Source organism: Camelus bactrianus, chromosome 7, assembly GCF_048773025.1.
Source record: "Camelus bactrianus isolate YW-2024 breed Bactrian camel chromosome 7, ASM4877302v1, whole genome shotgun sequence".
NCBI lineage: Eukaryota > Metazoa > Chordata > Mammalia > Artiodactyla > Camelidae > Camelus > Camelus bactrianus.
The window spans coordinates 4,912,019-4,940,012 of NC_133545.1; the positions used below are offsets into that span (position 1 = coordinate 4,912,019).

Here is a 27,994-nt window from a genome sequence, read left to right on the forward strand (position 1 = left end):
GAAGCCGGCACCGGAACTGCTCTAATGGGAACCAGCAGCCCCGCGCTCCAGGAGGGCTCGCGGCCCCGGGTGTGGGATTCCTGCGGAGACCTGGGCAGACGGTCCGAAGCGCGCGCCGAGGCTAGGGGCGCGGGGACGCTCCCCCTTCCCTCGAGGGACGTCTTTAGGATTCGGGGTGTGCACGTGATTTCCCAGCGAGGGCGGACTGAAGGCTCTCTCAGACCAGGGGAACCGACCCCGAGTTCCCCGAGAGGCCCTCCGAGAGGGTTCGTAGAACTGGGAGCCTGGAAGGAGCAGACTTGCCTGGTAGCGGCGCGCAGCCGCGGGACCCTAAGTTCCCGGCGTGCGCCTCTCCCCAGCCCTGAACTTGCCATCCACCTCCTCCTCCTCATCGTCCCGGCCTTTGGTCCTGGCGGGGGTGGCAGAGGGCGGAAGCCCAGAGGCGCAGGTCGGGTAACCGGGAGTGTCGCACGTGGAACCCTCCCCAGCGTCCCTGGGGCTGAGGTCCATCCCGAGGGACCCGAGGCCGGGGTGGGGCTGCGGGAGCGCAGGCCCGAAAAGTGGGAGGGGACAGGTTGAGGGGTGGTCTCTGAGGAGGAGCCAGGCTGGACTGTATTGTTCGCCACTCGGCCTCCCGGAGCGCGCGGCGCCGCCCGAGGAGGGCACCGAGGCGCTCCACTTCCCGGGTCCCTCCGCTCCCCGCGCCCCGCGAAGAGATTCGGACCTTTCAGCGCGCCCCGAGAAGGCTCTGCTTGGCTGGCGCGGGCCCAGAGGGAGGGGTCTGCTCAGGTGGGGTGCGGATCTTCCTTGGGGGCGCAGGGAAGGGAGGGTTCCAAGCGGTGGGGCTGGGACAGCTACACCCGGGGACCCAGAGTCTCGAGTGGGCCGCCCCCCGCAACGCAGCCCCCGGGCCGGGAGGCCAGGTGCGCTCACGGGAGCGAGGGTCCTCCGCCTCACCCCCGCCCTGCCCCGTGCCTCCGCAGGAGCCTGGCGCCGGGGCCCCCGCGATGGCCGCGGGACGCAGTCGCAGGGAGCCGCCGCGAGGATGCCGGGGCGCCCCTCCCTAGCGGGGCGCAGCCTCCTCCCGGTACTCCGCCCGACCAGCGGGATGGGGGGCGGAGGGTCTGCCCTGAAGGTCTGCGCGGACCACCGCGGGGGCATCAACTGGCTCAGCCTGAGCCCCGACGGGCAGCGCCTGCTGACGGGCAGCGAGGACGGCACAGCCCGGCTCTGGAGCACCGCGGACGGCCAGTGCTGCGCCCTCCTGCAAGGTAGACCCGCCTGGCCGCGCGCGTCCTCCGACCTCTCGCTCTGTCCCCTTCGCCTGCTCGCCTGCCTCAGCCCTCAGCTCTTCCGGCCGCAGACCCCTTCCCCAAAGTCCAGCCCGCGCCCATCGCGCACGCTCGTGGCAGAGCGCGCGGGGTTGGGTGGCGCGCAGAGAGGGCAGCGATCGGGGTCAGTGAGCCGTGGGATGCCGCTGCAAGGGCGAAAATCACTTGCCAACCGCAGCATAAAATCGTTTCCATCATAGCAGTTTTAAGAAACAAAGAAATCTCACCTCTGTCCCTGACTCACTCAGCAGCGCCTTCCCTTGTCTCTCACTGGCCTTGTGACTTGTGGCTGGACATTCCCTCTCTCGGGGCCACTGGGGTAACAACCGAGGCTCGTTAACTGCCCTGGGCGCTACAGAGTGCAGTCCTCACTCACACTGTAGTGCTCTTGTCCCACTCGTGCAGACAGGGCAACTGAGGCAGGGAATAAGTGGCTTGTTACGCAGCTGATGGGGCTTGTTGAAATTTGAACCCCCCTCCCCCACCCTGCCCTGTTCTCTCTCTGCTTCGTTCCATCTGCAATTTGGCGTGTTTGGAAACTCCATGAACTAGCAGGAGGTGTACGTATGGTTTTATAAGAGTTCTGCAGATGCACCCATGCCGATTTCTATTTGTGTGCTTCCTCGTGGAGAGGTGGCTGCTTTTCTTACCCCGGGTCCCTGTCACGTGCCTGCAGCACAGGACTGAGGTCCCGCCATTGGTGTCTGAGTGGCCTGCATAGCCCCTTGAGGAGGACCAGGCTTCCCGCACTGTGTGCTTGGTTGTTTCTCATGGTTGGTTTTTCCACCATAATCAGCAAATCCTGGGTGGCCTCCCCCAGGCCTCCCAGCTCCTGTAGGCACAGGGAGTAAATTATCTTCAGTATTGCCTGATCCTGACCCTGCTGGTTTTAAATAAAAGCAATTATGGGAGATACTTCAAAGCCCAATAGGAATGAGTTTTGGATTGCCTGCTCCTTGGGAGCTGGTGCGGATAATGGGGAGTTGGCCACCACACACAGATAGTCACACACACTGACGGCATAGATCTGTCAGAAAACTTAGATCCAACTTGTATTGCTTCCCAGACATGAGACTTTAATCTAGAGGGCTTTCAGAAATGCAGGTTCTCAGGTCCCAGTTTCCTACCACCCATGGCGTAGGTCTCTAGAATTGCATTTCTAACAAGCGGGAAGATGGCTCTGATGATCTGCTGGCCCAGGGAGCTCTGGGCTGGGACGCATTGTGGGAGCCCAGTTTGTAGGCCAGTTTCCACCCTAGGAAGCTCCAGTCCTTTCTAGAGTGGTTCTGGCCTGGTGGGCCCCTGGCTCTGCCCCCAGGACCACCCTCCTGCCCAGCACTGTGCCTGGCAAGCCCCCTTCACACTCATTTAGTGGCCCTCATGGTGGCTTGTCCCCCTCGAACACCAGCATCTGCTTCCTAGTGAGGCCACACTTGACCCTCTGGTGCCCTAGTTGTGGGCCACCCCACTCAACAGGATGACTCTGTCAAACTGAGAAACTGCTACCCGTTTCTGCCAGGATCGTTTCTTCTGTTCTAGGGTTCGCATTTCAAGAAGTTTCAAGGACAGAGGGGACAAAAATTACCTTTCCTTATTCTGAAATTGTACTAATAGACTTGACTTGTGAGTCATTTTGGGCATGTGATTATCCTTGTCTGGCCCCCAAAGAAAGCAAGGGCTTGCCAGCTCCCCCCCATAGGATTTCTTTTGTATCAGTGAAATATTAATAAAAGTCTTGACATTTTATAAATACTCTTTAATTAGTGCCTTATGTCTTATAAATACTCTTCTAAGTACGTATTTCTTTTTGTTTGTTTGGGTTTTTTGGGGGTGGGGGAAGTAATTAGATTTATTTATTTTTCGTGGAGGCACTGGGGATTGAACCCAGGACCTTGTGCATGCTAGGCACACACTCTATCGCTGAGCAATACCGTCCTCCTGTGTACATAGTTCTTATGTTATTAACCCTTGTCACTGTGAGGTGGATAGGGTTGATGCCAGTTTATAGATGAGAACAGAGAAGAGCAGATTATTTATCAACACACAGAGCATTCTAAGCGTTTTCTAGACATTGAGCTTGTGAGGCAGGTGCTGTGGTCAACATCCCTGACACACAGTGTGGTTGTGCGGCTTGTCCAGGGTCACATGGCTGGTCGGCGGCAGAAAGGGCTTCTTGACCACTGTGTGCCTCCTGCTCTTGCTGGGACAGAACAGGAGGGAGATGTGCTCTCCCGAGGCTACATGGCTGATCAGCGACAGCCCGAACCCTGGATGTCTCCTGACTCCAGATCCAGGCTCTTTCCATTCCCATTCGGGTGGAAACTGCCGCACGCAGGTGGGTGCTCCCTCCTTGTGCCGCTCTGGGCCCACAGACGGCTGCAAAGAAGAGCTGGTTGGTGGGTCAGGCCTGGATGTCTTGGGCAGAGTGGCTGTGGTTGGCAGCTCCCGCCTGCGTTTTCCTCCTGAGCTTCTTGCTCAGCTTGCAGCGGATGCTATAGTCAGGTTGCAATGTTGTGTCAGTTTCTGGTGTGCAGCAGAAGGTTTCAGTCATACGTATACATATATTCCTTTTCATGTTGTTTTTTCATTAGAAGTTACTACAAGATATTGAACGTAGTTCCCTATGCTATACAGTAGAAACTTGTTATTTTATATGTAGTAGTTTGTATCTGCAAATCTTGAACTCCCAATTTATCCCTTCCCACCCTCTTTACTCCTTGGTAACCATAAGTTTGTTTTCCATGTCTGTGAGTCTGTTTAGGTTTTGTAAATAAGTTCATTTATGTCTTTTTTTAAGATTCCAGGTATGAGTGATATCGTATGGTATTTTTCTTTCTCTTTCTGGCTTACTTCACTTAGAATGACAATCTCCAGGTCATTTTATTCTTTTTTTATGGCTGAATAGTATTCCATTGTGTAAATATACCACAGCTTCTTTATCCAGTCATCTGTTGATGGTCATTTAGGTTGTTTCCATGTCTCGGCTATTGTAAATAGTGCTGCTATAAACATTGGAGTACATGTATCTTTTTGAATTAAGGTTCCCTCTAGATATATGCCCAGGAGTGGGATTGCTAGATCATAGGGTAAGTCTAGTTTTAGTTTAGTTTTTTTTTTTTTTTTTGAGGAATCTCCGTACTGTTTTCCATAACAGCTGCACCAAACTACATTCCCACAAACAGTGTAGGAGGGCTCCCTTTTCTCCACACCCTCTCCAGCATTCGTTGGAACTGGCTTTCAAATGCAGTTGGTGAGCTGAGCTCACCATGAAAAAGCAGGTTTAATTGCCAGTTAGTCTGTAAAGGGAAGAATTGCTTTTAATGTGATTCTTCCCCTCCTCCTCTTTTTCTCTTCTAACCTTTGGGTATCCTTTGGTTTATTTGAGGCACTTCCCTACGTCAGTGGGATAAGCAGCCTTTCCCCAAATGGCAGTTCCTGTCCTGGTCTGTTCTCAAGGAGTGAGGGACCCAGCATGAGGTTCCCGCCCACTGTGGCTGTCCCCCAAAAGCCTCCTCATCTTCTCAAAGCATCTTCTAACATGGTGGGGCTGGTGCTTGTTTTCAGTTCCGTGTGGACAGGCTACACACTCGTATCCACTGCACACCTGGTGAGTGCCTGCTCGTCCGGATGACTCCTACTTACTACCGGGAAGCAGGAAGGGCCATTACTCGTCAAGAGCCTGGGCTCTGGGGCCAGGCTGCTTGGGCTCAAATCCCATTACATAACTTCTCATGCCTCAGTTACTTTATCTGTGAATTGGGGATGATAACAATAGTAACCCAGCCTCATAAGGTCTTGGTGGGCATTAAACCAGTTAATAAGCAGTTCCTAGCTCGTTGTATTAGTTGTCTTATCCTTTGAGCTTAAATGGAGTAACAGCATCCTGCTGGCCCCACGCCACCTCCAAAGCTTTTCCTCATTTGCTTCTCATGACCCATTATTGTCCCCATTTTGTAGATGAGGAAACTGAGTCTCTCTTGCCTGCTCTGCTCTTCCCTCCTGGTCCAGAGCCCTTTCTGCCTCGCCTGCCTGTTAGCTCAACTGTGCTGGGCGCCTGTGTCAGATTCAGAGGGGCAAGAGTCTCAGATCCCGCCCCAGGGAACTTGCAGGTAGGACTGAGAGAATGGTTGCTAAGCTGAGGGGCTGTGTGCACTTGAACTTCAGATGAGCAGGAACTCGGTGAGCTGGAGTAGTCAGGGTTCACCTCTTGGCCAGGTGAGTGGGACTGAACTGGGACAGTTTTTAATTATAATAAAAAAGAAAACCTCACATGACATACAATTGACCATCTTAGCCATTTTTAAGTGTTCTTCAGAGGTATTAAACATTCCTAATGTTGTGCAGCCGTCACCACCATCCGTCTCCGGGACTTCTTCATCTGGCGAAACTGAAACTGTCCCCAGTGAACAATAACCCCGTGCCTGTCTCCCCAGCCCGGGTACCCGCTGTTCTCCTTTCTGCCTCGATGAGTCTGACTCCTCTAGGTAGCTTGTGGACTCATGTATTCTTTGCCTTTTTGTGACTGGCTCATTTCACTTAGCACAACATCCCCAAGGTTGTAGCATGGGTCAGAATGCCCTTCTTTTTAAAGGCTGGATACTGTTCTGTCGCATGGATCTAATGTCTCTTCTTTATACATCATCCGTGGACACGTGGGCTGCTCCAACTTGTTGACCATTGTGAATGATGTGCTGTGAACATTCCAGGCCCTGCTTTCCATTCTTTGGGGTATGTACCCAGAAGTGAGACTGCTGAATCACCTCTTACATATTTTTAAAAGGGCGTGTGGGAGCACAGGGGAGGCTCTCAGCCATAAACAGATTGTTATTAGCTTTGTCCCGGTCAAGGGAGAATTCCATCAGTTTGTTTTAAATACGGATGTGAAGGAAGCCCACGCTGGCAATTCATTCTTCAGCTCTGCAGAGACCACTGTCTAGGGGAGGTGAGCACCCTTGTGAGTGCCGATTAGGGAGGATGAAGATGGAGGCAGGAAGGCAGTTTGGTCAAGGTCGTGGGGCCAGAGAAGCTGGGCTGAGGACAGGCCCTGTGGCAGCAGCAGTGACAAGAGCATCAGCCTCGGCTGGGAGCTGGGGGGCAGGTGGCCCAGGGCTGAGTCCTCAGTGGCTTTGTTGCACTCTGTCCACTCCAGCCAGAGCTTGCACACTCAGACTACAGCTCTAGCAGGTAGGCCCCAGTAGGAAACAGAACAGCACCTGGAAATGGTAACTGAGGAGAGTCTAACAAAGGGATGCTTGGAAAATGTGGGCAGAGTGCGGGGAACTGCAGTAGCTGTGGCCAGGACCAGCAGGGCTGTCGCCGTCCCCAGGCCTGAAGGAGGGAGGGTGGGGGCGGTCACTGCAGCCCAGAAACTGCTGTGCTGTGGGGAGGGCTCCCTCCTGGGAGGCGTGACTGTGGTTTGGGGGCCTCGGCCAACATTTCCTGACCCAGAGACTCCTTCTGGGGCTCTGACTGTCTGAACTCCGTGGGCAGTGGGGGTCAGGGAGCCTGCAGTGGGTTGGGGAGCTGCAGGGAGCAGGCTGGAGAAGAGGAGGGGGACCCCTGGGGCAGAGGGAGAGGAGGCCCCGCTTTTCATGCTGAGTGGAAGGGCGTGTGCAGCTGGCCAGGCGCACTCCAGGCCCCCGACCCCCGCAGACCAGGCTCTCCAGTGCTCCGAGCTGCTCCCTCAAGCGGAGGGGACACTTTGACTCTAAACCTCCAGCCAGTCCGAGGGTGCAGGAGCGGACAGGCGGGGAGGGCCGACTACCCTGGCAGGAAACCCTGAGCCTCAGCGTGTTCTTTTGAACATAATAACCACATTTTATCTGCATTTTTCATCCCTTCAAAAATATTTATTTTTAGTTTGGCTTTTTTGCTTATTCCGCATAATTCCAACAGCTCATGGCCGAGGCACTGTGGTCCCTGGAGACGTCCCGGGCCCTGCCTCCCCCAGCCCTCCCTCCTCCATCCCCATCTCTCGCTTGGGTTTTCAGGTGTGAGGTGGGTGTCTGGCGCTCAGGGGAAGGGGCTTGTAGAGGGCAGAGCCTTGCCCTATGCAGGGAGCCCCAGCCAGCTCAGGGCCAGACCCCTGGGAGCGCAGAGGGGCGGCTGGCCCTGCCTCAGGGAGGAGTTTTTTACATTGAAAAACAGCTTTTCGTTATCACCTCTTTCGTCCAGTTTTTGTTTCTATGTGTTTATATTTCTGTCGCTTCTCAATCAGTGTACCTACCCTTTTTTTTCCTGCTGCATGTCAGAAAAGCTGTCCCACTCTCATGTCTTTCGAGTCCCTGGTTAATGGCTACAGTGTCATCGAGTAGAGATGCCCGCTTTAGTTTTCAGTGCTTTCCGTGGCCTGATTGACACGTCCACTTGGTTCTCTGCCTTCCGTTGTCAGATGCTGTTGAGGTGGGACAGAAGCAGCCGGGGGGTTTCCCAGGAAGGAGCCCCTCCTGGCCTGGGTGGGTGCCAGGGACTGCAGGACGTGTGCCTGGTTGCCCTCGGGACACCCTGGCTACCTGTGGCCACCTGAGGAGGCCAGGTGCCCCTCACCCAGGGCTGAGCCCTCCTGGCAACAGATCTAGTCTCAGGGAAAGCTCGCTGACAATTTTCAAATATTTTACAAACATTTTGGGGTTGGCGAGGAGCTAGGCTGCATTTTGCCAAACACATTTTGCCCTCAACTTTTAAACTGACATGCACTTTCAGGGAAACACCCTGCTGTCTCTTCCAGTGTTCACTTAATTCACATAAACGTTGTTTTCCTACGGGCCTGGTATATGCTATCCAAGAAGATAGAAAAACGTTTCTTTCTTACTTTTTAAAAAAAATTCTGTTTCTTAGAACCCAGGAAGTTGGGTTCTTCCAAGAGTAATTAAGCTTATACCCAGGGCCAAAAAAAAAATTTGTGAATCAGCTTGAAACTGCCCAGGAGATTCTAAATCCCCATGTACCTGATACCAGACATCTAGATGAAATTTTTAAATCCAATCAAAATCCTTAACATAATAAATACATCCCTCACATGTGTTATTACTTGAATTCGTCAGTCTCCTCGTCTGTGAAATGGCTCTTAGGTTTAACATTCTTTTGATTCTTTTGATTTTCTGGTCCCTGAATTCTCCTTAGAGTCAGCTTGAGTTTTTCATCTAAAGTGGTTATCCGAGATGCAAACATCTTTACTTGAAAAATAGGCCCTGCTGTGTCGGGGACCCTTGGCCTTTATACTTTCTGCCTCTGTAACATGAGGTTTGTTGAATGACTGAGTGAATACAAACAGCTGAAAAGACTGAAGAAGATGATGAAGAAGGAGGAGCAAGGAGGAAGGAGTGCGTGGGAAGACGAAGGAACAGAAGGATTCCAGGGCAGGCTGAGTGCCCCTGGAATTGCTTCTGACTCCCCCACAATTCCTGAGACTCCCAGATTTAAATCATCATTTCCAAGTGCTGGTCGCTTCTGGACTTGCCTCCAACACTCCTGCTTTCTTCCCTTCCTCCCCATCTCAGACATTCTCTAAGAGAACTGGGAGCTGGCAGTTCCTGGGATGCTCACATCTCCCCTCGTCTGCAGGACACGAAAGCTATGTGACCTTCTGCCAGCTGGAGGACGAAGCCGCCTTCACGTGCAGCGCTGACTGCACCATCAGGAAGTGGGACGTGCTGACCGGGCAGTGTCTGCAGGTGTTTCGGGGACACACGTCCATTGTGAACAGGTCAGCGTGGCCTGGGGGCTCCGGGCTGCCGGGCAGTGAGGACTCGGCCTCTCCTCACAGTACCTGGCCGAGTGGGACCCCTGCTCTGGAGGAATTTAGCTTCTCTGGGGAACATTTGTGGACACTTAGGGAGGTGGTGCAGGTGGGGGAAGGGAGGCACCACCAACACCTTGACTAGCGCCAGGAAGCCCTCCCTTGGCCCTGGCAGCACACCTGCCCCCTACTGGGCACAGGGAAAGTCATTGGAGGCTGATGGGAACAAATTCCAGAGGAAATGGCTTAATTGGTACCCGATGGTGGACCAGGGGCTTGGAGGAGGAGCCAAATGGGGATTGTTCTGCAGAGGGAGTCAGGGTATTTTTAAACTTCCCCTTCCATGTGGCTGCTGAAAATCTCCCAGCCCCTCCTTCCCATGGAGTTTTGAGTTTTTCCTTTCCTTATTGAGTTTGGGTCTGAGCTGAGCCATGGAAGTTCCTTGCTGATCAGATCAACTTGACATTTCTGTAACTTGGGGCCGTCTCAGACTCCTGAGGGAGTGCCGGGTGTGGGCAGGAGTCTGGGCACCCCCCTCAACTCCAACCCCGTGGGGGCCTCGCGGCCTCCCTGGCTAGGAGGGGCACCTGCTGGGAAGTTAACTAAGCCAGGAAAGGGCCCATGGAGGTGAGGTGGGCGTTTGAGTGAGGGGTGGGGGAAGCAGAGAGGAAAGGATGTTCTCCGCCAGAGGGGATGCTGCCAACAGAGCTTTGTGATACCTGGGCCCAGGTGCGACCTATCTGGCCTAACGGTCCAGCGCACGGTGGGTGGAAGCGGTGGGCCAGACTGATGATCAACCCACTGTAGTACCAGCTGCCCCCCAGGTCAGAACGGGGCACCCACAGGGCAGGAACGAGGTCACATCCCTGTGCGGAAGTGCAGAAGTGTCCTGTTGGATGGTTCTAACTGGAGAAGCACCGCAGTGGGGATTCCTGTAGAGCTTGGCCGGCCCCATCTTCCTGGAGCTGAGCTTTTATCCACCCCCCAGCCCCACCCCCTTATCTAGAGCAGGTGAGGCCCGGGGACCTGGGAGACCAGGGCCAAGCAGGCAGGTGGTGGAGGAGGGCTGCGGTGAGGACTCGGGACTCAGCTCCTGCTGGCCTCTTCTCAGCACTCTTTCTTGAGAAAGTTTGTAACTATGGAAAGGTGTGGGCATGGGGGCGTCTCCTTTTGTGAGGCTGTGAGCGGCTGGAAGGGCTGACAGAGGATAGGGAGGTGGGAGAAAGCCCCATCTCAGGTGACCAGCTGGCCCTCAGGTTGCGGCTGGAAACTGATCAGCTGCTCCTCAAAACTAAATCTGGACAATTAGGGCTAGAAATTATGCTCTGCCAGGCTTAGACTCCCCTGAGCACACACACAGCATACACACGTGTTCACACTCAAGTGCACACTCACGTGTGCACACTCACACACACTACTTTTGAGCAGTTGACTGTTCTCAACAATAGCTCGGGGTAGACATTTGCATTATTAAGTAACTGTGCTCACAAATGTATGATGTCCCTGAGGTGAAGACGTGGCCTTCACTTCTCTTATCAGAGCAGGGCCAGGTGTGCGAGCTTCTGGGGGCCCTGGCCAGGCCTGGGGGGCCTTCTCATGCGAGGCCACACCCTGCAGGACTTAGGCCCCAAGAATGTCACCTGAGGTGCCAAGTTGTCACCTTCCTTTAGAAACACACATTTTGTGAAAACCACCCCTCCTGGGTATTGAGGCAGGAGCCGTCAGAAATAGAGAGTGTGCTACATTTAATGCACTGTGTCCTCAATTACTTGCGGGAAGTGAGAACGGCCCAGAGGTGTGAGGTGGGCAGAAGGTCTGCTTTGTTCCAGGTCCTTTCTCTCCTGCCCATGTTAGGCTCACAGGCAAGACCTTTTAAAAGAAGGTGCACGAGGTGCCTCTGACACTGAGATGGGGGTCCTGACCCCTCTGTCCCCACACTGATGACACACCCCATTCCAGATTTAGGCCTCTGCCCTTTGTGAGTGGATGTGTAAACAGGCCCTTTGAAGTTACACGCAGGGTTCTGTACTGAAGACAGATGAGGGGGTCGGGGGTGTAGCTCAGTGGTAGAGCGTGTGCTCGGCGTGCACAAGGGCCTGGGTTAAATCCCCAGTGCCTCCATTAAGGGGGTAAAAAGACAGATGAATATTTTCTGGGGAGAAATTCCTTGCATACGTCAAAATGAGAATAAGAATCATGAATATTTACTGCTTGGGAGGCTCTGCCCCCCCATGGATGAACATTTCTGCTCCTCCCTCCCGGAGATCCCTGGGGCCCTTGGCCCAGGCTGTGACCTGGAGCTGGAGGGTCGCCCCCAGACATCAGCCTGAATGATGGGAGGTGACAGTGCCTCCCCTCTGACTGTGCCTCCCCTGGGCCCTAACCTTATAGAAATCACCCAAGGGCGTGGCCGCCGGCCAGTGTTGTGAGTGACAGTGAGGGCTGGCTGGTGGGCCTGGAACCCCACATAACTCACCGGCTTCTCAGTGGGAAATGTCGCCCCACCTCTGGAGCCTGACCTGTCCTAGGGTGACTAGCATGTCCCACTCTGCCCAGGACTTCCCCAATTTTTAAACTGCAAGTCCTGCATCCCCAGAAACCTTTCAGGTCTGGGCACACCAGGTGGATCGGTCTCCTCCCCTGTCCCCCTCGCCCTCCTGCCCACCTGCTTCCCTGGCTGTGGAGCCGCTGCTGTGGGTGATGGCTCAGGACGGTGGAAGTACCCCATCCCCCGAGGGGAGGGCCAGGCAGACCCTGGGCTCAGACAGAAGAGTGACTGGGGGCTTCTGGGTGGCGTCCTAGAGAAGGGGCTGGACTTGGGTGGTGAGTGTGGCCAGGTGGGTGGGGAGGGGAGCGCTCCTCCAGTTGCTGCACTGAGGTGGTCAGGTGTCCACGCAGGGGCGGGTGCAGGTGTGGATGGCAGGGACAAGGACGCCGTCAGTCTGGGCTTTGTCCTGTGGGTGGTGGAAGCCCAGAGACTGAGCCCCGGCCTGAGGTCCTTGACATTTTCTTGGGGAGGCTTTCCTGGCCCCACTCTGTCCCCCTGAAGCAGGGGCCCAAGCATCCCCAACCTTGAGATTTTCTCAGACTCCCATCTCCCATTCCTTGGGAGCATTTTGTGCTTTTGCTCCATCCCCTGGGCTTGTTGAACATGTAAGACACCAGCCGAAGGGATCCTGGGATGGCCTGCCAGGCGGCCCTGTGAGGTCTGACCCCTGACCTTTCCCCTCTTCCCATCAGGATCCTGGTCGCCAACAATCAGCTCTTCAGCAGTTCCTACGACCGGACAGCTCGCGCCTGGAATGTGGACAAGGGGCAGGTGTCCTGGGAGTTTCGGGGCCACCGCAACTGTGTGCTGACTTTAGCCTACTTGGCCTCCTGGGACCTCCCTGGGGCTCCCTGCATGGAGGAGGCCATGGCCGGGGGGCTCCTGGTGACAGGCAGCACGGATGGCACGGCCAAGGTGTGGCAGGTGGCCAGTGGCTGCTGCCACCAGACGCTGCGGGGCCACACAGGTGCCGTGCTCTGCCTGGTGCTGGACACACCCAGCCACACAGCCTTCACTGGCAGCACTGATGCCACCATTCGAGCCTGGGACATCCTGAGTGGGGAACAGCTGCGTGTGTTCCGGGAGCACCAGGGCTCCGTCATCTGTCTGGAGGTGAGACCTGCCTGGCTCCCGCCTGTCTGCCAGGGAGGCCCCGGGGTCATCCTCTGAGCTGCTGCCCCACCCCAGTGTACTAGTCAGCTCAGGCTGTGTAACAAAACACCACAGCCTGGGCAGCTTAAACAGCAGAGACTGATTGTCTCACAATTCTGGAGGCTGAAGCCCAAGATCAAGGTGTCCTGAGGCCTCCCCTTGGTTGGTAGATGCCGTCTTCTCCCTGGGCAGCCAGATTTCCTCTTCTTATAAGGACACCAGTCATACTACGTGAGGTTCCAGCCTAATGACCTCATTTTAACTTAATTACCTCTTTAAAGATCCTCCTTCCAAATATAGTCACATTTGCAGATACCAGGATGAGGGCTGTTGTCAACACATGAATTTCGGTTTCCTTCCAGGTGAAGTGAGGATTATGTCTACCCACAACCCCATGGTCCATAATTCCTAAATCTAAAAGTTCCCCAAAATGAAGTTTTCTTAGGCTCAGCATCAAAACCCATTTGGTGGCAAAGCCTGGCCTGAACAGACTTGAGATGGTTGTAGTTCAGTTTCTCCCACTTCCTGGGGATATGAGTACCTTTGCTGTGGAATTGTGAGTGTCTTCCTAAAATCCCAAAATCCTGGAACCCATCTCGCCCCGAGGTTTGGATTAGGGATTACTGACGTGAAGCTGCACCCACCCCTGGGCGGTCGTGAGGGTTTAGTGAGTTAACAGCAGACATAGCGCCTGCTACAGAGCACGTTCTTGATGCCCGTCATCCAGGATGTTGCTGCTATTGAGCACCTAATGGATGTGCAGCCTGCATCTGCCCGGGCATGTCTGCTGGACACGGGCCCTCCCTCTATTTGGATGTTAGGATCTGGGTGTTCCTGGCCCCGGGCTTGGCCTGCTCTTCCCTTCTCCAGGTCAGTTCCCACACCTGAGATGAGCAGGTTGGGGTGCAGTGCTTGGTGGCACTGAGGTCTGGGAGCCACCAGTGAAGCAATGGAGATGGGATCCAGGCGGCAGGAAGCGGGGTGCAACGATCCCTGGGGAGTCAGGCCAGGAGGCCTGTTTTGGGTTCTGGGGGTGAAGGGCAGCCCTAGGGCCCCAGGACCAGTGGAAGAGAGAGAAGCTTCATTTCACTTGGACAGAGTGACCTCTGACCCCTGGTGCATTTTCTAACTCAAACCCTGCTTGAGGACATGGTGATGGAGAGGGTGGGGGGTGGGACTGAGCTGAGAGTTGGCCATCTGGTTTCTGATCTCGGGATTGGGGGAGCAGGGAGGGCCAAAGTTGGAGGACCACGGAGGCACCTGGGAGGCATCGTGCGTGATGGGAAGAGGTGTGCAGGGAGCAGTGGGGACTGCATCCTGGGCAGGGCATGGAGGGACGGGCTCTGGGTTCCTGAAGAGGGGCCAGGGGTTGGGGGTAGGTGTCTGGGCTCAGTCTTCTGGTACCAGCCAGGAACAAGTCTGTCTCCCGTGTTGGATTTAGCCTTGAGGACAAGTGCCCAGTGCCCTGGGCAGCAGCAGGGAGCAAATGAGCTTGGGAGCAGAGCTGGTGGGAGCTCAGCCCTCTGCAGGGTGCTCAGGAGATGGTGGGAAGCACCAGGGCAAGGCCAGCTCCTGGGGTGGGGTGTTCCCAGGGTGGGGTGCTCTTGGGGTGGGGGTTCCTAGTGTGGGATGCCACAGGGCTGGGTTCTCAGGAGGGATGGGGGCCTCCCAGGGTGGAGTCAGTCAGGCACACCCCAGGGTCTGTACAGGGTAGGTCCCAGTTGGAGTGAGGGGTAGGGTGGGAGAGGCATGTGGGGGGGTGGCCTTGCTGGACAGGGGAGTGGGACAGGATGAGGGTGGGCACAGTGGAGTGTGTGGGGGCCCCTGGGGGCAGAGGTGGAGGCAGGAGGGCCCACGCCACTGGCTCGGGCAGGGAGAGCACACCCAGTCGGAAGGGCCACGGGCACCATCATAAAGGCTGGTCCTAAAACAGAGTCTGAAGGGCCGGGCACAAGGCAGCCGCGCTCGATTCAGGAAACGCACGGTTATTTGGTTCGTTGGTTAGTTACTTAGTTAGCTATTAAGTCACAGCCGCTTCACCCCACGGTGGAGTTGAAGCAGAAAAGCCCCCAATTTCCAGAGTAGGGGATAAGGTTTTGCCTGACAGAGTCCAGGGCTACCATCTCTGTACCTGGCACCTCCAAGAAACAGAGGAGCTGCTGGTGCTCATCCAGGCTTCCTTTGCCTTATTTACTTATTTTTATTGAAATATAGTCGGTTTACAATGCTGAGTTAGTTTCTGATGCACAGCATAGTGATTCAGTTGTACATATATATCATTTTAGGCTATTACAAAACATTGACTATAGTTCCCTGTGCTTTAATATGATGTCCCCTCACTGGGGAGGGGATGGGCCCACAGGGGCCATCTCCCCTCAGGAGCAGACCACGGTACGGAGGGTGCGGACAGGAGAGCTGCTTCCCTGTGGTCTGGATGCTCCCTAAATGGGTCTCCCTGTCACGTTTCCCCCGGTGCAAAATCAAATCTAGTTGTACCACGACTTGGGAGATGCGGGTGTGGGCAACCTTCGGCTGTGCTGGCTTTGCCCATTTTCCAGAGCCCCTCCTCCCCATCACAGGGCCGGGGAAGGCTCCTTTCCCTCCTCTCTTGATCTGCCTCCTCGAACAGAAGGGCTCCCCCATGTCACCCCTGTGACCAGAACATTTCAGGGCCACTGGCCAGTCTCTCGGCCCCAGCCTGTGAGGCCCTGGCCATGCTGGGCTGTCGCCGGGACCCTGCTGTCATCCCCAGGCTGAGCATGAAGCACAGCGCAGAGTCGGGGACACCCCTCGCTCACCTACCCTTCTCCAAGCAGGCAGTGACCCTCAGTTCACAACTGTTGCCTTCCTCTGTCCCCTCCCTGCATGTCCACATGCAGGTTGAGCCACCTGAGACATGAAAATGATCTCTTCTTGGGGACCTTACAGAATCCTGACCCTCCCAGTGCGGCGAGGGGCAGGCTTCCTTCCCAGACACCCTGCAGAGACAGACAGGGTTCCCGGGTGTCTGGAAAGCCTGGGAGCATCCTGGGCCCCCGAGATGGTTTTGTGAGCCCTGCGGCCTGGCCTCCAGCAGTGTTCTGGGGAGGAAGCACTCCTGCTTGCAGATGGAGAGCTGAGGCAGTCGTCTGCGGTTTCCTGTTGGGATGCGTGGGAGGCATCTCCTGGGATCCCCAGGGAGCCTGTTCCGTGAAGCTGTAGTGTTGGCACTCTCCGTGGGAACCAGGCAGGCCCCTCTATGTGTTAAGATCAACTTGTGGGCTTCCTTTTCAGAGGTTGGAGAGAACAGAGGAAACTTACAGAGCAATACAACCTCCTATGTCCTGCCTCCGAACCACAGCCCCGGGGGATGAGGTACCCACTGCAGCATCCTCCTGCCTCCTTGCGGTCCTGCACCCACACTGAACCTTCTGAGAGCAGAGGCAAGGCCCAAGAGACCGGCCAAGCCCTGGGGGGCCTCTGCCTTCTCCCTTCATTGTGGGATGTGTATCCAGGGTCGAGCTCGCCAACTCCAGAGGGTTCCAGAAGCCTGGTTGGGGTAGAACCAGGAGGGCACAGGCCTCCTGTGGAGAAGATGGACCAGATCAGAGGCAAGGGCTCACTTCTAAGTAACAAACTCAAGGTCAAGCTGACCACCGAGGGGGGCTGCTCCCTCCCCTGCTTCTCTTCAGAGGAGCTCCCAGGATCTGGGCTCAACAGGTGGTCCTGGTGAAAAAAGAGAAGGTGGAGGCTCTTTCCTGTCCCTTCGTTTCTTTACGTTTGTGTTTTTAAAAAAATTTTAGTTATGAAACATTTCAAACATAAAGTGTAGCAAACAGTAAAGCAGACTCCACTGCACTCACTTTCGAAATGAAATACAAACATTGTGTCATGCTTACTTCATATCTCTTTGAAGAAATAAACCTTTCAAATACAGCCAGAGCGGGGCAGGAAAGGCCCGGCCAGGCATGGGCAGCCCGAGGTGCGGGGCCCACACCCGCCCGTAGGTGGCATTGTTTGGATGTTCTGGACTTTTCCAGCAAAAGCACTGTCCTGCTGAACCAGGGGGGCTGGGGCAGATTGCTGTTGCCTTTTAGGGCTGATTACTAGCTCCCGGGTAAGAGTAGGCTGTGTGCCTTATCAAATTTATTCTCCTTGCCACCTCCAAGGGAGATTGTTTTTCTCATTTTGCACAAAAGAAGACGGAGGCTCGGAGCGGGTAAGCACCGTGCCCAGGGTCTCACAACTGGTGAGGGGCACAGACAGAGTTTGAACCCAGGACTGAACATGTCACCTGTGCTTTTAACCTGCCGCTTTAAAGGTGTGACGGGGCCCACTCCATGCTGAAGTTGGGAGCCTCTTCCAACAGGAGGCGGGACGTTGGGCGCCTGGCCGTGCTCATAGGCTGGCGCCCCCCCCCCCCGGCTTCTCGCCCGCTGCCCTGGCACATGGCCTGCTGTGAGCTGAGGGGAGGGCGAGGCCGGCACCCCTGGGGCCTCGGCCTGCCTGCCTCATCCACCCTCTGCTTGGGTGGCTCCCGTGGCAGGGAGATGGTCCATGAGCCTGGTCCCCTCGGAGCTGCCTTGGCTGCTGGGAGCCCCGCAGGGCCCGGCCTTTGTGACTCGCTGTGTCCATCTGCCCTGAGCCTCTCTGGCCTCCTTGTGTCCTGTTAGGAGACCAGCCAGAGGGAGCAGTGAGGCCTCAGCCAGCCAAGGACAACACGCCTGGGCGTTTTCTCCGCCCCTAGGCTCAGGATTTGTACTTGGAAAGTGCGCTGCTTGGTGATTTCTCAGCACGGTGTGCCGGGCCTGCATTGCCAGGACACCCGCTGTGAGAGGGGCCCTCCTCCCTTTGCCTTGGTCGCTGTGGATGCTCAGTGCCTCCTTCATGGGGCCGAGCAGGCGTTCCACCGGGTTCTCAATCTCCTACGCTGTACTTACTGGCTTCCTTATTATAGGCCCGGGAGTCTCAGGGGGTAGTTTGGAAAGTGAGGCCACTGGAGGCCTGGGGCTGCCTCTGGGAGTGACAGTTGGTGCTGGTGGGGGGGACAGCCAGGAAACACTGGAGCCAGCAATGATGGGCCTGAGGGGAGGATGCAGACACAGTGCTAGGGCAGCACAAGGATAAGGGGGCATCAGCAAGGAGGCACTTTCTGGGCTGAGAGGACTTGTAAGAAATGTGGGGAGGCCAGAGTCCACCCAGGCTTCTTAGGAGACAGTGAGGGCACAGGTGAGCCTGGGGAAGTGGGGACACATCGAGGCTCCAGGCAGAGGGCTGAAAGGGCCCCAAAGCTGAGGGTGAGCGAGAGTGTGAAGCAGGTGCCCCCACCTTCATCAGTGGCCCAGAACCAAGCTCCTGAGGTTGGTGCAGATGGCGAGAGGACTAGGTGATGTTCTGGACCCTGCTGGAGCCCTTGGGTGTGCGGACATCACACGCATCCCTGTCCTGGGGAGAGGACCGCCAGGCTCCATTGGCTGGGCCCATCGTAAACCCATTAGGGCTGTAGGGTGGGGCCTAAGAGACGCAGGCCATGCCTGCCTCCCACTCGGTCCACAGGGGATCATCTGCAGCCTCTGCCTCCAGGAGGCCAGACATGTTCTCCAAGATTACACCCCTCTGCCATAGCATTGGCCCAAGGCCACGTTTGACCTGTGCTGTGGCCGAGCTAGAAAGATATGCTGGGCCAGTCTGAGTCCTGTTCTCCGGGATTGTAACTGGGAATAATCTGGGGAAACAGAGTCAGCTGTGGGAACTAGAGTGGAAAGTGGCTGAGATGGGCCATGTGTGCTTGAGCTAGAACACAAGATGTGTCAGTGCCAGGGATGACTGTCTCCTAGGCTCGTAGCCAGCCCTCATCTTCCTGGGCCCTGCAACATGGGAGGACGCCTGGTGCCTTCAGCTAGACACCTGCAGCCGAGGACCCCACCTTGCCAGCCTTTGGTTCTCATCCGTGTTCTCAGTAACCAAAGGTGCTGTGCTGGCTGGGAACTCTCAGGGCTGCATGGTGTTCTGTCTAGGGAAAGTTGCAGGATTATTTCAATAGTCTTTGGGCTTCCCTAGGGTTAGTACCCTCTTCTTGGCAAAGGGTGCTCCTGGGAGTGAGCCTCCCCAGGCCCTTCCCTTGCCTCCTGGGCCCTTTCCTTACCTCCTGTGACACCATTCACCTCCTGTGAATGCTGCTCCAGCTGGCTGGGGCTAGTGGGAAGTCGGGGAACCTGTCTCCAGGGGCAGGGGGGCAGGACCCCAGAGATGGCCCCTGGGTATCCAGCTCCTGTCTTAGCACAGGTCGACCTCACATACACTGGCTGGTCAGGTTACTTCTAGACCTTTCTCCCTCCTGTCTGCCTTTCCCCAAGCAGAAGTCCAGTGTGAAAGCAGGAGCCCTTTTCTCGGCTGGGACACCACCAGGGAACAGCCGTGGCCACAGGTGGATTCACATTGACCTTCCCAGCGGCCAAGCTGTTCTTCAGTAGGAAACTGCTAAAGAGAGACACGTGGCAGATGTAACAGCAATGCCAGCCAACATTTTCTGGTCCTTGCTTCTAGGGTGATGAGTGCTGTATGGTTGGGTCTGAGCCCCCCAAGGAAGGGAGGGGCTGGCAGGATCCGTATCTGCAGGTGAAGCAGCTGAGAGCGGAGTCAGTTATTTGGCCAAGGTCCAAGAGCCAGCCAGGCTCTAAAGCCAGATCTGCCTGACGGCCTGTGTGCCCACCTGACCCCACACTGCCCTGCAGAGAAGGCAGGAGCAGCGTGATCTTGGGTGCTGGAGTGGGCAGTCAGGTGGGACTCACAGGCAGGGTCATTTCTGGCTCCTCCACAGTTTCTCTGCTGAGACCTACATGTTCCCTCCCCCCCCCTTACACAGAGGTTTGGAGGGGCTGCTGAAACGCCCCCCTGCAGCCCACGGCACAAGTGTGCGGTGCTGACCCTCCATCCTCCTCCCCCAGCTGGTGAACCGGCACGTGTACTCAGGCAGCGCCGACAGGACGGTCAAGTGCTGGCTAGCAGACACCGGGGAGCGCGTGCGCACCTTCGCGGCCCACGGACACAGCGTGAGCGCCCTCAAGTACCACGCGGGTACCTGTAAGTGACCCCGCCCCCTGCCTCATAACCCCGCCCTCCGACCCCCTCTCAGTCCTCACTCCTCAGCATGGCCGCTTTTGTTCAGAGCCTGTCTGCTTCTTCTTACTCTATTCATCCCTCGGTGACCTCAACTGCCATTCAAGTTGGTCAGCGCCCATTCCTCCTTCGTGCACAAACATTTGTTCCTCCAGCGTTATTTACAAAAAAGATCCAAATGAGGGTGTAGGGACTCCTCCCCACCTTTACCCCACTAGGATGTGCAGAGACCTGCATGTCCAGAGGCCTGAGTGGCAAGAGCACATCTCAAGGACACATTCAAGTTCTCAAGTTAAACAGTGACACTAAACCCAGACTTGAGGGCCATGTGGGTTTGGCATCACTTGGCAGTAGGTTTGCATACAGATAAGAGAAAACCCAGATAACAGGGGTTTAAATGAGATGTTGTTTATTTTTCTCTCAGGTAGAAGAAATTCAGAGGCTGGCAGTCTAGGCTGGAATGGATTGCTCCACAGAGTTGTCAGGCACCCAGATTTCTTTATTTACTTTGCTTCATCATCCTTAGTACAAATCTCCTATCTTTAAGGGGGCCTCATGGTTTAAGATAGCTGCTGGAGCTCCAACCATCATGTCATGTTTCAGGCAGGCAGGAAGAAGAGGAAGGGAGGGCAAAAGGTTCTGTCTCCTAGTTGGTAGGCCCCTTTAAAGATTGGGATGCCCAGCAGCTACACTGCGTTGCTGGAGGGGAATGCAGGAGAGGAGCTGAAGAGCTCCGGAAAGGAAACTTCCTCTCCAGGGCCACATTCACTAGTAGCTTTAGCAGAAAGCCTGGGAATAGGCAGGTGACACAGGAATTGGGTAAAGAATAGACCCCCAAAGACCAGGAGGCCCCAAGGGAGTGCTTACTGTGGCTCACTCTGGCTGCTGCATGGCTGTAGTGGATGCTGTGGGTACCATGCTCAAGGGCACTTCTTCCTGCAGGTCCTCTGCCCAAGGGTGTTTTCCTGTGAGGCAGGTCAGAGGAGGGCTAGGAGATGATGGATAAGTAGCCCAGCATCCTTGTTTCCCGCCACCCGGCAGGGACAACTCAGACATGGGCTGTACCTTCTCCCAAGGGCCCTCAGCAGTCAGTCACCTGCTGGCTAACACACCTGTATGGGAGTCCTTCCTTCCTGTTTCCCTCCCTACTTCTGAGAAAGCCCTGCCAGATGAATTGTTTGCACTCAAATTCTAGTGTCAGGGTTGGCTTCCGGGAGAACCCAGGCTAAGACAATAAGTCAACGAGGGAGCTCCTCTGGCCAGTGTTCTCAGTGTGGTCCTGACCATGAGCATCAGCATCACTTGGAACTGGCTGGACATGTAGGTTTTCTGGTTCCACCCCAGACCTCCTTAAATCAGAAACTCAGGCAGGCCCAGCCATCTGTGTCTTTAAAAGCGCCCCACCCCGTGATTCTGATGCCTACTGCAGTTTGAGAACTCTTGGATTGTTATAATGTAGGAAAAAGCCTAAGGGAGGCAGAATTTGGGGGCTTCCCCCGGGATAGGTTGGGTGGGGGCACGCTAGTCAACCCCAGGGGGTCAGGAGCAGGGTCAAGCTCATTACTGAAGACGGGGAGGAGTGAGTTTTCTGGTTGGTCTTTGCCCCAAAAGGCCACTCAGATGGCAGAAGGGTGGGGTGGTGACCCCTGGAGGCAGGGGCTTCAGAGCTGCTGGAAACATCCAACAGAGAAGCCAGGCTTCACCAAAGGCTTCCACCAAATGGCCTGAGAGTGGGAACCTGGGCCCAGGTGGTACTCAGGAAGAACACCTGGAAGGGCAGGGCGGGCTGACCTGAAGCCCAAGGTGGGTGGGGCAGCCGCAGTCCGGCAAAGTGGGATGCAGACCTCAGAAGGCCTGGCCGCCGGCCCCCAGTCATCACCCTGAACACCCAGGAACGTACAAGATAATGAAAGTGCCGCCTCCTTCCTTCCAAGGGGTTTCTGCTCTTCTCCATTTGCCTTACGACATCCCTGTGAGACGGGCCGACAGGTCCCGGAGAGGGCTCCCAGAACTCACCCTGCCCTGCCCGCCTATGCCCCAACGCCCTGCAGCTTCCCGGGCAAGGCCGAGGGCTCTCGGGGCGGGAGGCCCAGTGGCGCCATGTGTTCACAGTGTTCACGGGCAGCGGGGACGCCCGCGCGCGCGCCTTCGACGCCCAGTCCGGAGCGCTGCGGAGGGTGTTCCGCGGCCACGCCTTCATCATCAACTGCATCCAGGTAGGCGCTCCCGCCCTCTCCCGGGCCCCGTGTCTGTTTACCGGAGCGAGGGCCAGCCCGGTTGCGTCCGCCTCGGAGGGGAAGTGGGAGGTACGCAGCAGAGCCTACCCCGGGGCCGAGAACCCCTTGGCTGAGACTTCCCCATCCGTCGGCCTCGGTAATCGCAGTTCACGCCGATGCTCCGGCCGGCGCCGGCCGGAGGCAGAGCGGGGCCCGTGCTGGGGTGGGGGGACGGCGGGGCGCGCCCTCCAGCGCCCGCCCCACGCCCCGCGCCCGCAGGTGCACGGCCAGGTGCTCTACACCGCCTCGCACGATGGCACCCTGCGCCTCTGGGGCGTGCGCGGCCTCCCGCGCTCCCCGCCGCCTCGCCCCGGCACCCCCAAGCGCAGCCTCTCGCGCCTCTTCAACAACAAGGTGGGCTGCGCCGCCGCCGCGCCCCTGCAGCCGACCTGAGACCGACCGGCCCGCCACCCCACCGCCCGCGGAGGGAGCGCGGCCCGCTGGCACCGAGGGGACGAGGGGGACTTCCGAAGCCCGGGGGGAAGGCTGTTCTCGTCCCCGGCCGCCTCCCTCCCTGCCCGCCCAGGCCACAGCCAGAGCCCCTGGGGAGCCCAGCCCTCAGCCTGCCTCCTCGCCCACCCGGGACCTTCCCGGGGTCTCCAGCCCCTCGGCCCGGGGCGCCTGACGCCCCCAGAAGCCCGGCCTTTCCTGCTGAGCGAAATAGACGCTTCGAAAAGCCGCTGAGCCACAGATTGTTGTTTTGGCAAATTGTACGCTTGTGAAGAACCGAAATACAGGTCCTTAAAAGTGCTCGGCAACATGTCATCTTTTGTTCTGCGAACTGAGTCTCAGGCTCCTCTCAGAGGGAGGAGGGGTGCCGGGAACCGGGGGCCTCACTCTCCGCCGGGGCCTGCCCTCCTGGGGGTGAAATGAGAGGCTGCAGCCTCATGGCTGCTCCAGTGTCACTCGAGTGTGGGGAGTGGCATGAAAGAGGCCAGGGAGCAAGGAACCGGCTCCTCAGCCTGCCTGGGTGACAGCGGGGATCCATCACCTGTGCTAGGGCGCGATCTTGCACAGATCGCGGAGAGCCTCCTCTCTCAGGGCTGGAGTAGAAAGGCCCCCGGCACCCAAGCCAGCTCTGCACCGACGCGATGGCCTGAGAGGTGTACACAGAAGGGCAGCTGGAGCACCTGTCGGCAGGGGGGTGAACGGGGGAAGTGGGGCTCGGGCTCTGGATAGGCCTTGAGCAGAGGGGCCCCCAGCAGCCTCTCTCACCAGCGGAAGGGGTGCTCTGCCAGCCCCTTGGTTGGTGCCCTCTTTCTGCATCCACCGTGCCCTCCCTGCCAGGCCCCAGCTGGCCCCTGGTGCAGAAAGAAGAAAAGTGCAGAAGACGGTGTCCACCCTGAGAGCCCAGCATCTGGCCGAGGACAGGTCTTGTTGGACAGAGGCAGCCCCTGATGGAGGGAAGTGGGTGCTCCACAGTCTTCACGCTAAAGGTGTTTCATCAGCAAGACGTGCTGCAGGACAGGCTTCACCTGCTCCCCGAGTGCCCAGGTCCATGCCTGATGGGTGGATTCCTGTCCCTCGGGCCAGATAAACAGGTAAGTATTGACACCTGGGGCGTAGAAAGAGTTGCAGACCTTTGTGATGTGCTCTAGGCCACCCCTCAAACCCTGAGAACCCAGGGGCCTCCCCAGGAAAACAGGCTGGTGGGAAGAACCTGCAGGAGCAGCATCACCCAGTACAGGTGCGGGGTTCCACATGTGCTGCCTGCCCTGGGCCCGCCCCCCAGGGGGCTTTCCAGAAAGCTGAAGTTCACTTCAGGGAGGGCAGGCAGAGAGAACCACCCGGAGTCCCGGCCCTGATATTTAGTCACCTTCTTAGACTGCTTTGCTGACAGAGGCAGCTTGGGGAGCCAGATACCCGATGGTTGATGCTGACAGCTGATGCTGCGATCCTGCCTCCACAGCTCTTGCTCATTCATCACCTTACCAATCACATCCATCTTCTCTCAAGTGGAGAATAAAAACCCAAAGCTACCACTGGATGCAGATCCTAGAACTGGCTGCTGCATTGGTTTTCTCCAGCCTGCCTCTCCCAGAGTAAGTAAGAAATGGAAAACCACTATTTTGCATTTATATAGCACAATATATTTGGGTAATTTTTATTTCAGCCACATAGAGGGCTTTGCTTGATGTTGAGGATGATATAAAGGCCAGATAACCACAAGGTGTTTCTTTGCCTTTGATAATATTGTATTCTTGCCCCTGATAAATACTTTCAGTTAGCTAGGGGAAGGACAGGAAGTACTTACAGGACATATGGGCAGGGAAACAGGGACAGGACCTGACAGTTACCAGGAGCAAGAGCAGGCAGAATTTCACAAGAAAGTGATGGACATCCGATCTGATCAAGTGCAGCCCATTCTGGCCACAGCCTCCCACAGTCTCTGGTTGACCCCACCTGCCTCACAGGCACTGCCTCTGCTCCCGCTTGGAGCTCTCCGATGGCCTGGAATTCTGCCCCTCGTGTCTAGACCCCCTGCCTGACCTTCAGGGTGCTCTGTAATTGGACTCGGCAGTCCTTCCAATCTCTTCCACCCACACACACCCTTTGGTGGGTCTAGAACATCCCCTGTGACCCCATCAACATGGCACACTCAGCCTGTCCTACCCCCATTGGTTATCTCATTTGTCCCAGGTCTGGAATGTTCTTTCTCCTCTGACTCTCCAAGGAGAACCCCTTGGACAGGGGCCCATCTCATCTGTGACTTCCAGGCTCAATACACTCTCTCCTGTTTATTTTTTGGGGGAAGGTAATTAGGTATTTATTTATTTAATGGAGGTACTGGGGATTGAACCCAGGACCCCATGCACGCTAAGCATGAGCTCTGCCACTGAGCTATACCCTCCCCTCCCCCTGTCTACTATAAACAGCATTTTCATCACAAATGTCCTTTGCTCCTTCTCTTCCATTTCAGAGCAGGGAGTAACACTTCCCGTCAAGCCAGGACCAAAGCCCATCTCCCAACTCATGGAGACGGGCAGCCCTGCTTGTGAGGAGTGTACACCCAGCACTGTCCCTAACTGAACTGGCGTCTTTGTATCTTCTTCACGAGAAAATGGAGCAAAGACTTGCTAGTGTGGCTTTGCTTCCCTGGCCTTTTCCATGATATTTAAGAAGCAATTTGAGAAGCTAGAAGCTGCACCTGGCCCAAGCCCAGGACGCTGGCTTGTTAGCCAAAAACTGCAACCGAGGCCTCAAATCTGAGTCTGACATGGTCTCAAATGAGGCTGAGAGACCCCTCATCACCTCAGGCATCAGCCACTTCCAACGCTGGGAGAGCAAGCCCTGCGTCTCCCCATCACTTAGTCTTACTGCCCCCGCTCCAGCCCCTTGCTAGCTGAGAGCCTTTGTACATTTCCTTTTGTTTTTTTAAATTTGTGGTGTCTCATATCTGATGTGATTCCTCTCAGTGTTTTTTTTAATTGAAGTATAGTCATTTACAATGGTGTGTTAATTTCTGGGTACAGCATAGTGATTCAGTTATACATATATATATATATATTCCTTTTCATATTCTTTTTCATTATAGGTTACTACAAGATGTTGAATATAGTTCCCTGTGCTATACAGTAGGACCTTGTTTATTTTATATATAGTACTTAGCATCTACAAATCCCAAACTTAAATCCCAATAAATCCCAATTTATTCCTCTCCACTCCCTTTTTACCCTGATAACCATGATTGTTTTCAATGTCTCTGAGTCTGTCTCTGTTCTGTGAATAAGTTCATGGTTTTTTTTTTTTTAGGTTCCACATATAAGTGATATCATACAGTATTTTTCTTTCTTTATGGTTTACTTCACCAGAATGATGATGAGCATAGTATGATGATCTTCAGGTCCATCCCTGTTGCTGCAAATGGCATTACTTTATTCTTTTTTATGGCTGAGTATTATTCCATTGTGTATTCCAACTTCACAACTTCTTTATATCCAGTCATCTGTCAATGGACATTTAGGTTTTTTCCATGTCTCAGCTATTGTAAATAGTGCTGCTATGAACATTAGGGTGCATGTATCTTTTCAAATTAGAGTTTCCTCCAGATATTTGCCCAGAAGGGGGATTGCTGGGTTATATGGTAAGTCTATTTTTAGTTGGTTTTGTTTGTTTTTTTTTTTTTTTTTGAGGAGTCTCCATACTGTTTTCCATAATGCCTGCACCAAACTACACTCCCACCAGCAGTGTAGGAGGGATCCCTTGTCTCCACACCCTCTGCAGCATTTATAATTTGTGGACTTTTTAATGATGGCTATTCTGACCCGTGTGAGGTGATTCCTCATTGTAGTATTGATCTTGCATTTCTTGGATTAATTAGTGATATGGGGCATTTTTTCATGTGCCTATCGGCCATTTGTATGTCTTCATTGGAGAAATGTTTTTTTAGGTCTTCTGCCCATTTTTTGATTGGATTGTTTTTTGTTATTGACTTGTATGAGCTGTTTGTATATTCTGGAAATTAAGCCCTTGTCAGTCACATCGTTTGCAGATACGTTTTCCCAGTCCGTAGGTTGTATTTTCATTTTACTTATGCTTTCCTTTGCTGTGCAAAAACTTCCAAGTTTAATTAGATCCCATTTGTCTACTTTTGCTTTTATTTCTATTGCCTGGTAGACTGCCCTAGGGGAACATTGCTGAGATTTGTGTTGGGAATGTTTTGCCTATGTTCTGTTCTAGGAGGTTTATGTGTAAGTCTTTAAGCCATTTTGAGTTTATTTTTGTGTCTGGTGTGAGGGAGTGTTCTAACTTCATTGATTTACATGCAGATATCCAGCTTTCCCTACACCATTTGTTGAAGAGACTGTCTTTTCTCCATATTCTTGCCTCCTTTGTCAAAGATCAATTGATTGTCTGGGTTTATTTCTGGGCTCTCTATTCTGATCCGTATGTCTGTTTTTGTGCCCACATCACACTGTTTTGATTACTGTAGCTTTGATTACTGAAGTCTGGGAGGGTTATTTCTCTACCTTCATTCTTTTTCTTCAGTATTGCTTTGGCAATTCTGGATCTTTTGTGATTCCATATAAATTTTAAGATTATTTGTTCTAGTTCTGTGAAAACTGTCTTGGGTAATTTGATAGAGATCGCATTAAATCTGTAGATTGCCTTGGGCAATATGACCATTTTAATACTGATTCTTCCAATCCAAGAGCATGGGCTATCTTTTCATTTCTTTGAAGTCATCTTTAATTTCCTTAATCAAGGTTTTGTAGGTTTCCATGTATAAGTCTTTCACTTCCTTGGTCAGAGTTATTCCTAAGTACCTTATTGTTTTGGATATGATTTTAAAAGGGTTTCTTTCTTTCCCTGCTATTTCATTGTTAAAGAAATGCAACTTATTTCTGTATGTTAATCTTGTATCCTACAACCTTGCCAAATTCTTTTATCAGCTCTAGTTTTGTGTGGAGTCTTTAGGGTTTTCTACATATAGCATCATGTCATCGCATTTAGTGACAATTCTGCCTCTTCTCTTCCAGTTTGGGTCCTTTTTATTTCTTGTCTAATTGCTGTGGCTAGGACTTCCAATACTATATTGACTAGAAGTGGTGAGAATGGGCATCCTTGTCTCATTCCGGATTTTAGCGGGAAGGCTTTCAACGTTTCACCATTGAGTACTATGCTGGCTGTACGTTTGTCATAAACAGCCTTTATTATGTTGAGAAATGTCTCCTCTATACCCACTTTGCTAGGAGTTTTTATCATAAATGGGTGTTGAATTTTATCAGATGCTTTTTCTGCCTCTATTGAGACGACCAGGTGATTTTTGCACTTCCTCTCATTGATGTGGTGAATCATGGGAATGCAACTGGCTTAATAACAGACCTCGATATTGCTTTTGAGGGCACGC

General features: G+C 54.5%; 1 protein-coding gene and 1 non-coding gene across 9 annotated transcripts; both read left to right on the forward strand.

The window, feature by feature from the left end:
* WDR86 (WD repeat domain 86) lies at nucleotides 1–27,971 on the forward strand. 8 transcript variants are annotated; one of them, XR_012507998.1, is made up of 8 exons: nucleotides 459–789; nucleotides 984–1,271; nucleotides 8,895–9,036; nucleotides 12,310–12,730; nucleotides 19,696–19,831; nucleotides 21,802–22,083; nucleotides 23,431–23,684; nucleotides 24,053–27,971. XR_012507998.1 is itself a non-coding variant. In XM_074366741.1 (7 exons), exons 2-7 carry the CDS (start codon nucleotides 1,046–1,048, stop codon nucleotides 22,863–22,865), a joined length of 1,710 nt encoding a protein of 569 aa, XP_074222842.1. In that variant the 5' UTR covers nucleotides 1–266; nucleotides 984–1,045; the 3' UTR covers nucleotides 22,866–22,892. The 8 variants fall into 8 exon arrangements, 6 of the variants coding, with proteins under 6 accessions (XP_074222842.1, XP_074222843.1, XP_074222841.1 ...); XR_012507999.1 differs by having other exon boundaries at nucleotides 461–789; nucleotides 21,980–22,083; XM_074366741.1 differs by lacking the exons at nucleotides 459–789; nucleotides 23,431–23,684; nucleotides 24,053–27,971 and adding exons at nucleotides 1–266; nucleotides 22,363–22,892.
* TRNAA-GGC (transfer RNA alanine (anticodon GGC)) lies at nucleotides 11,119–11,190 on the forward strand. The gene has a single exon. It is a non-coding gene; the product is annotated as a tRNA-Ala (tRNA).
* Nucleotides 27,972–27,994: the final 23 nt, after the last annotated feature.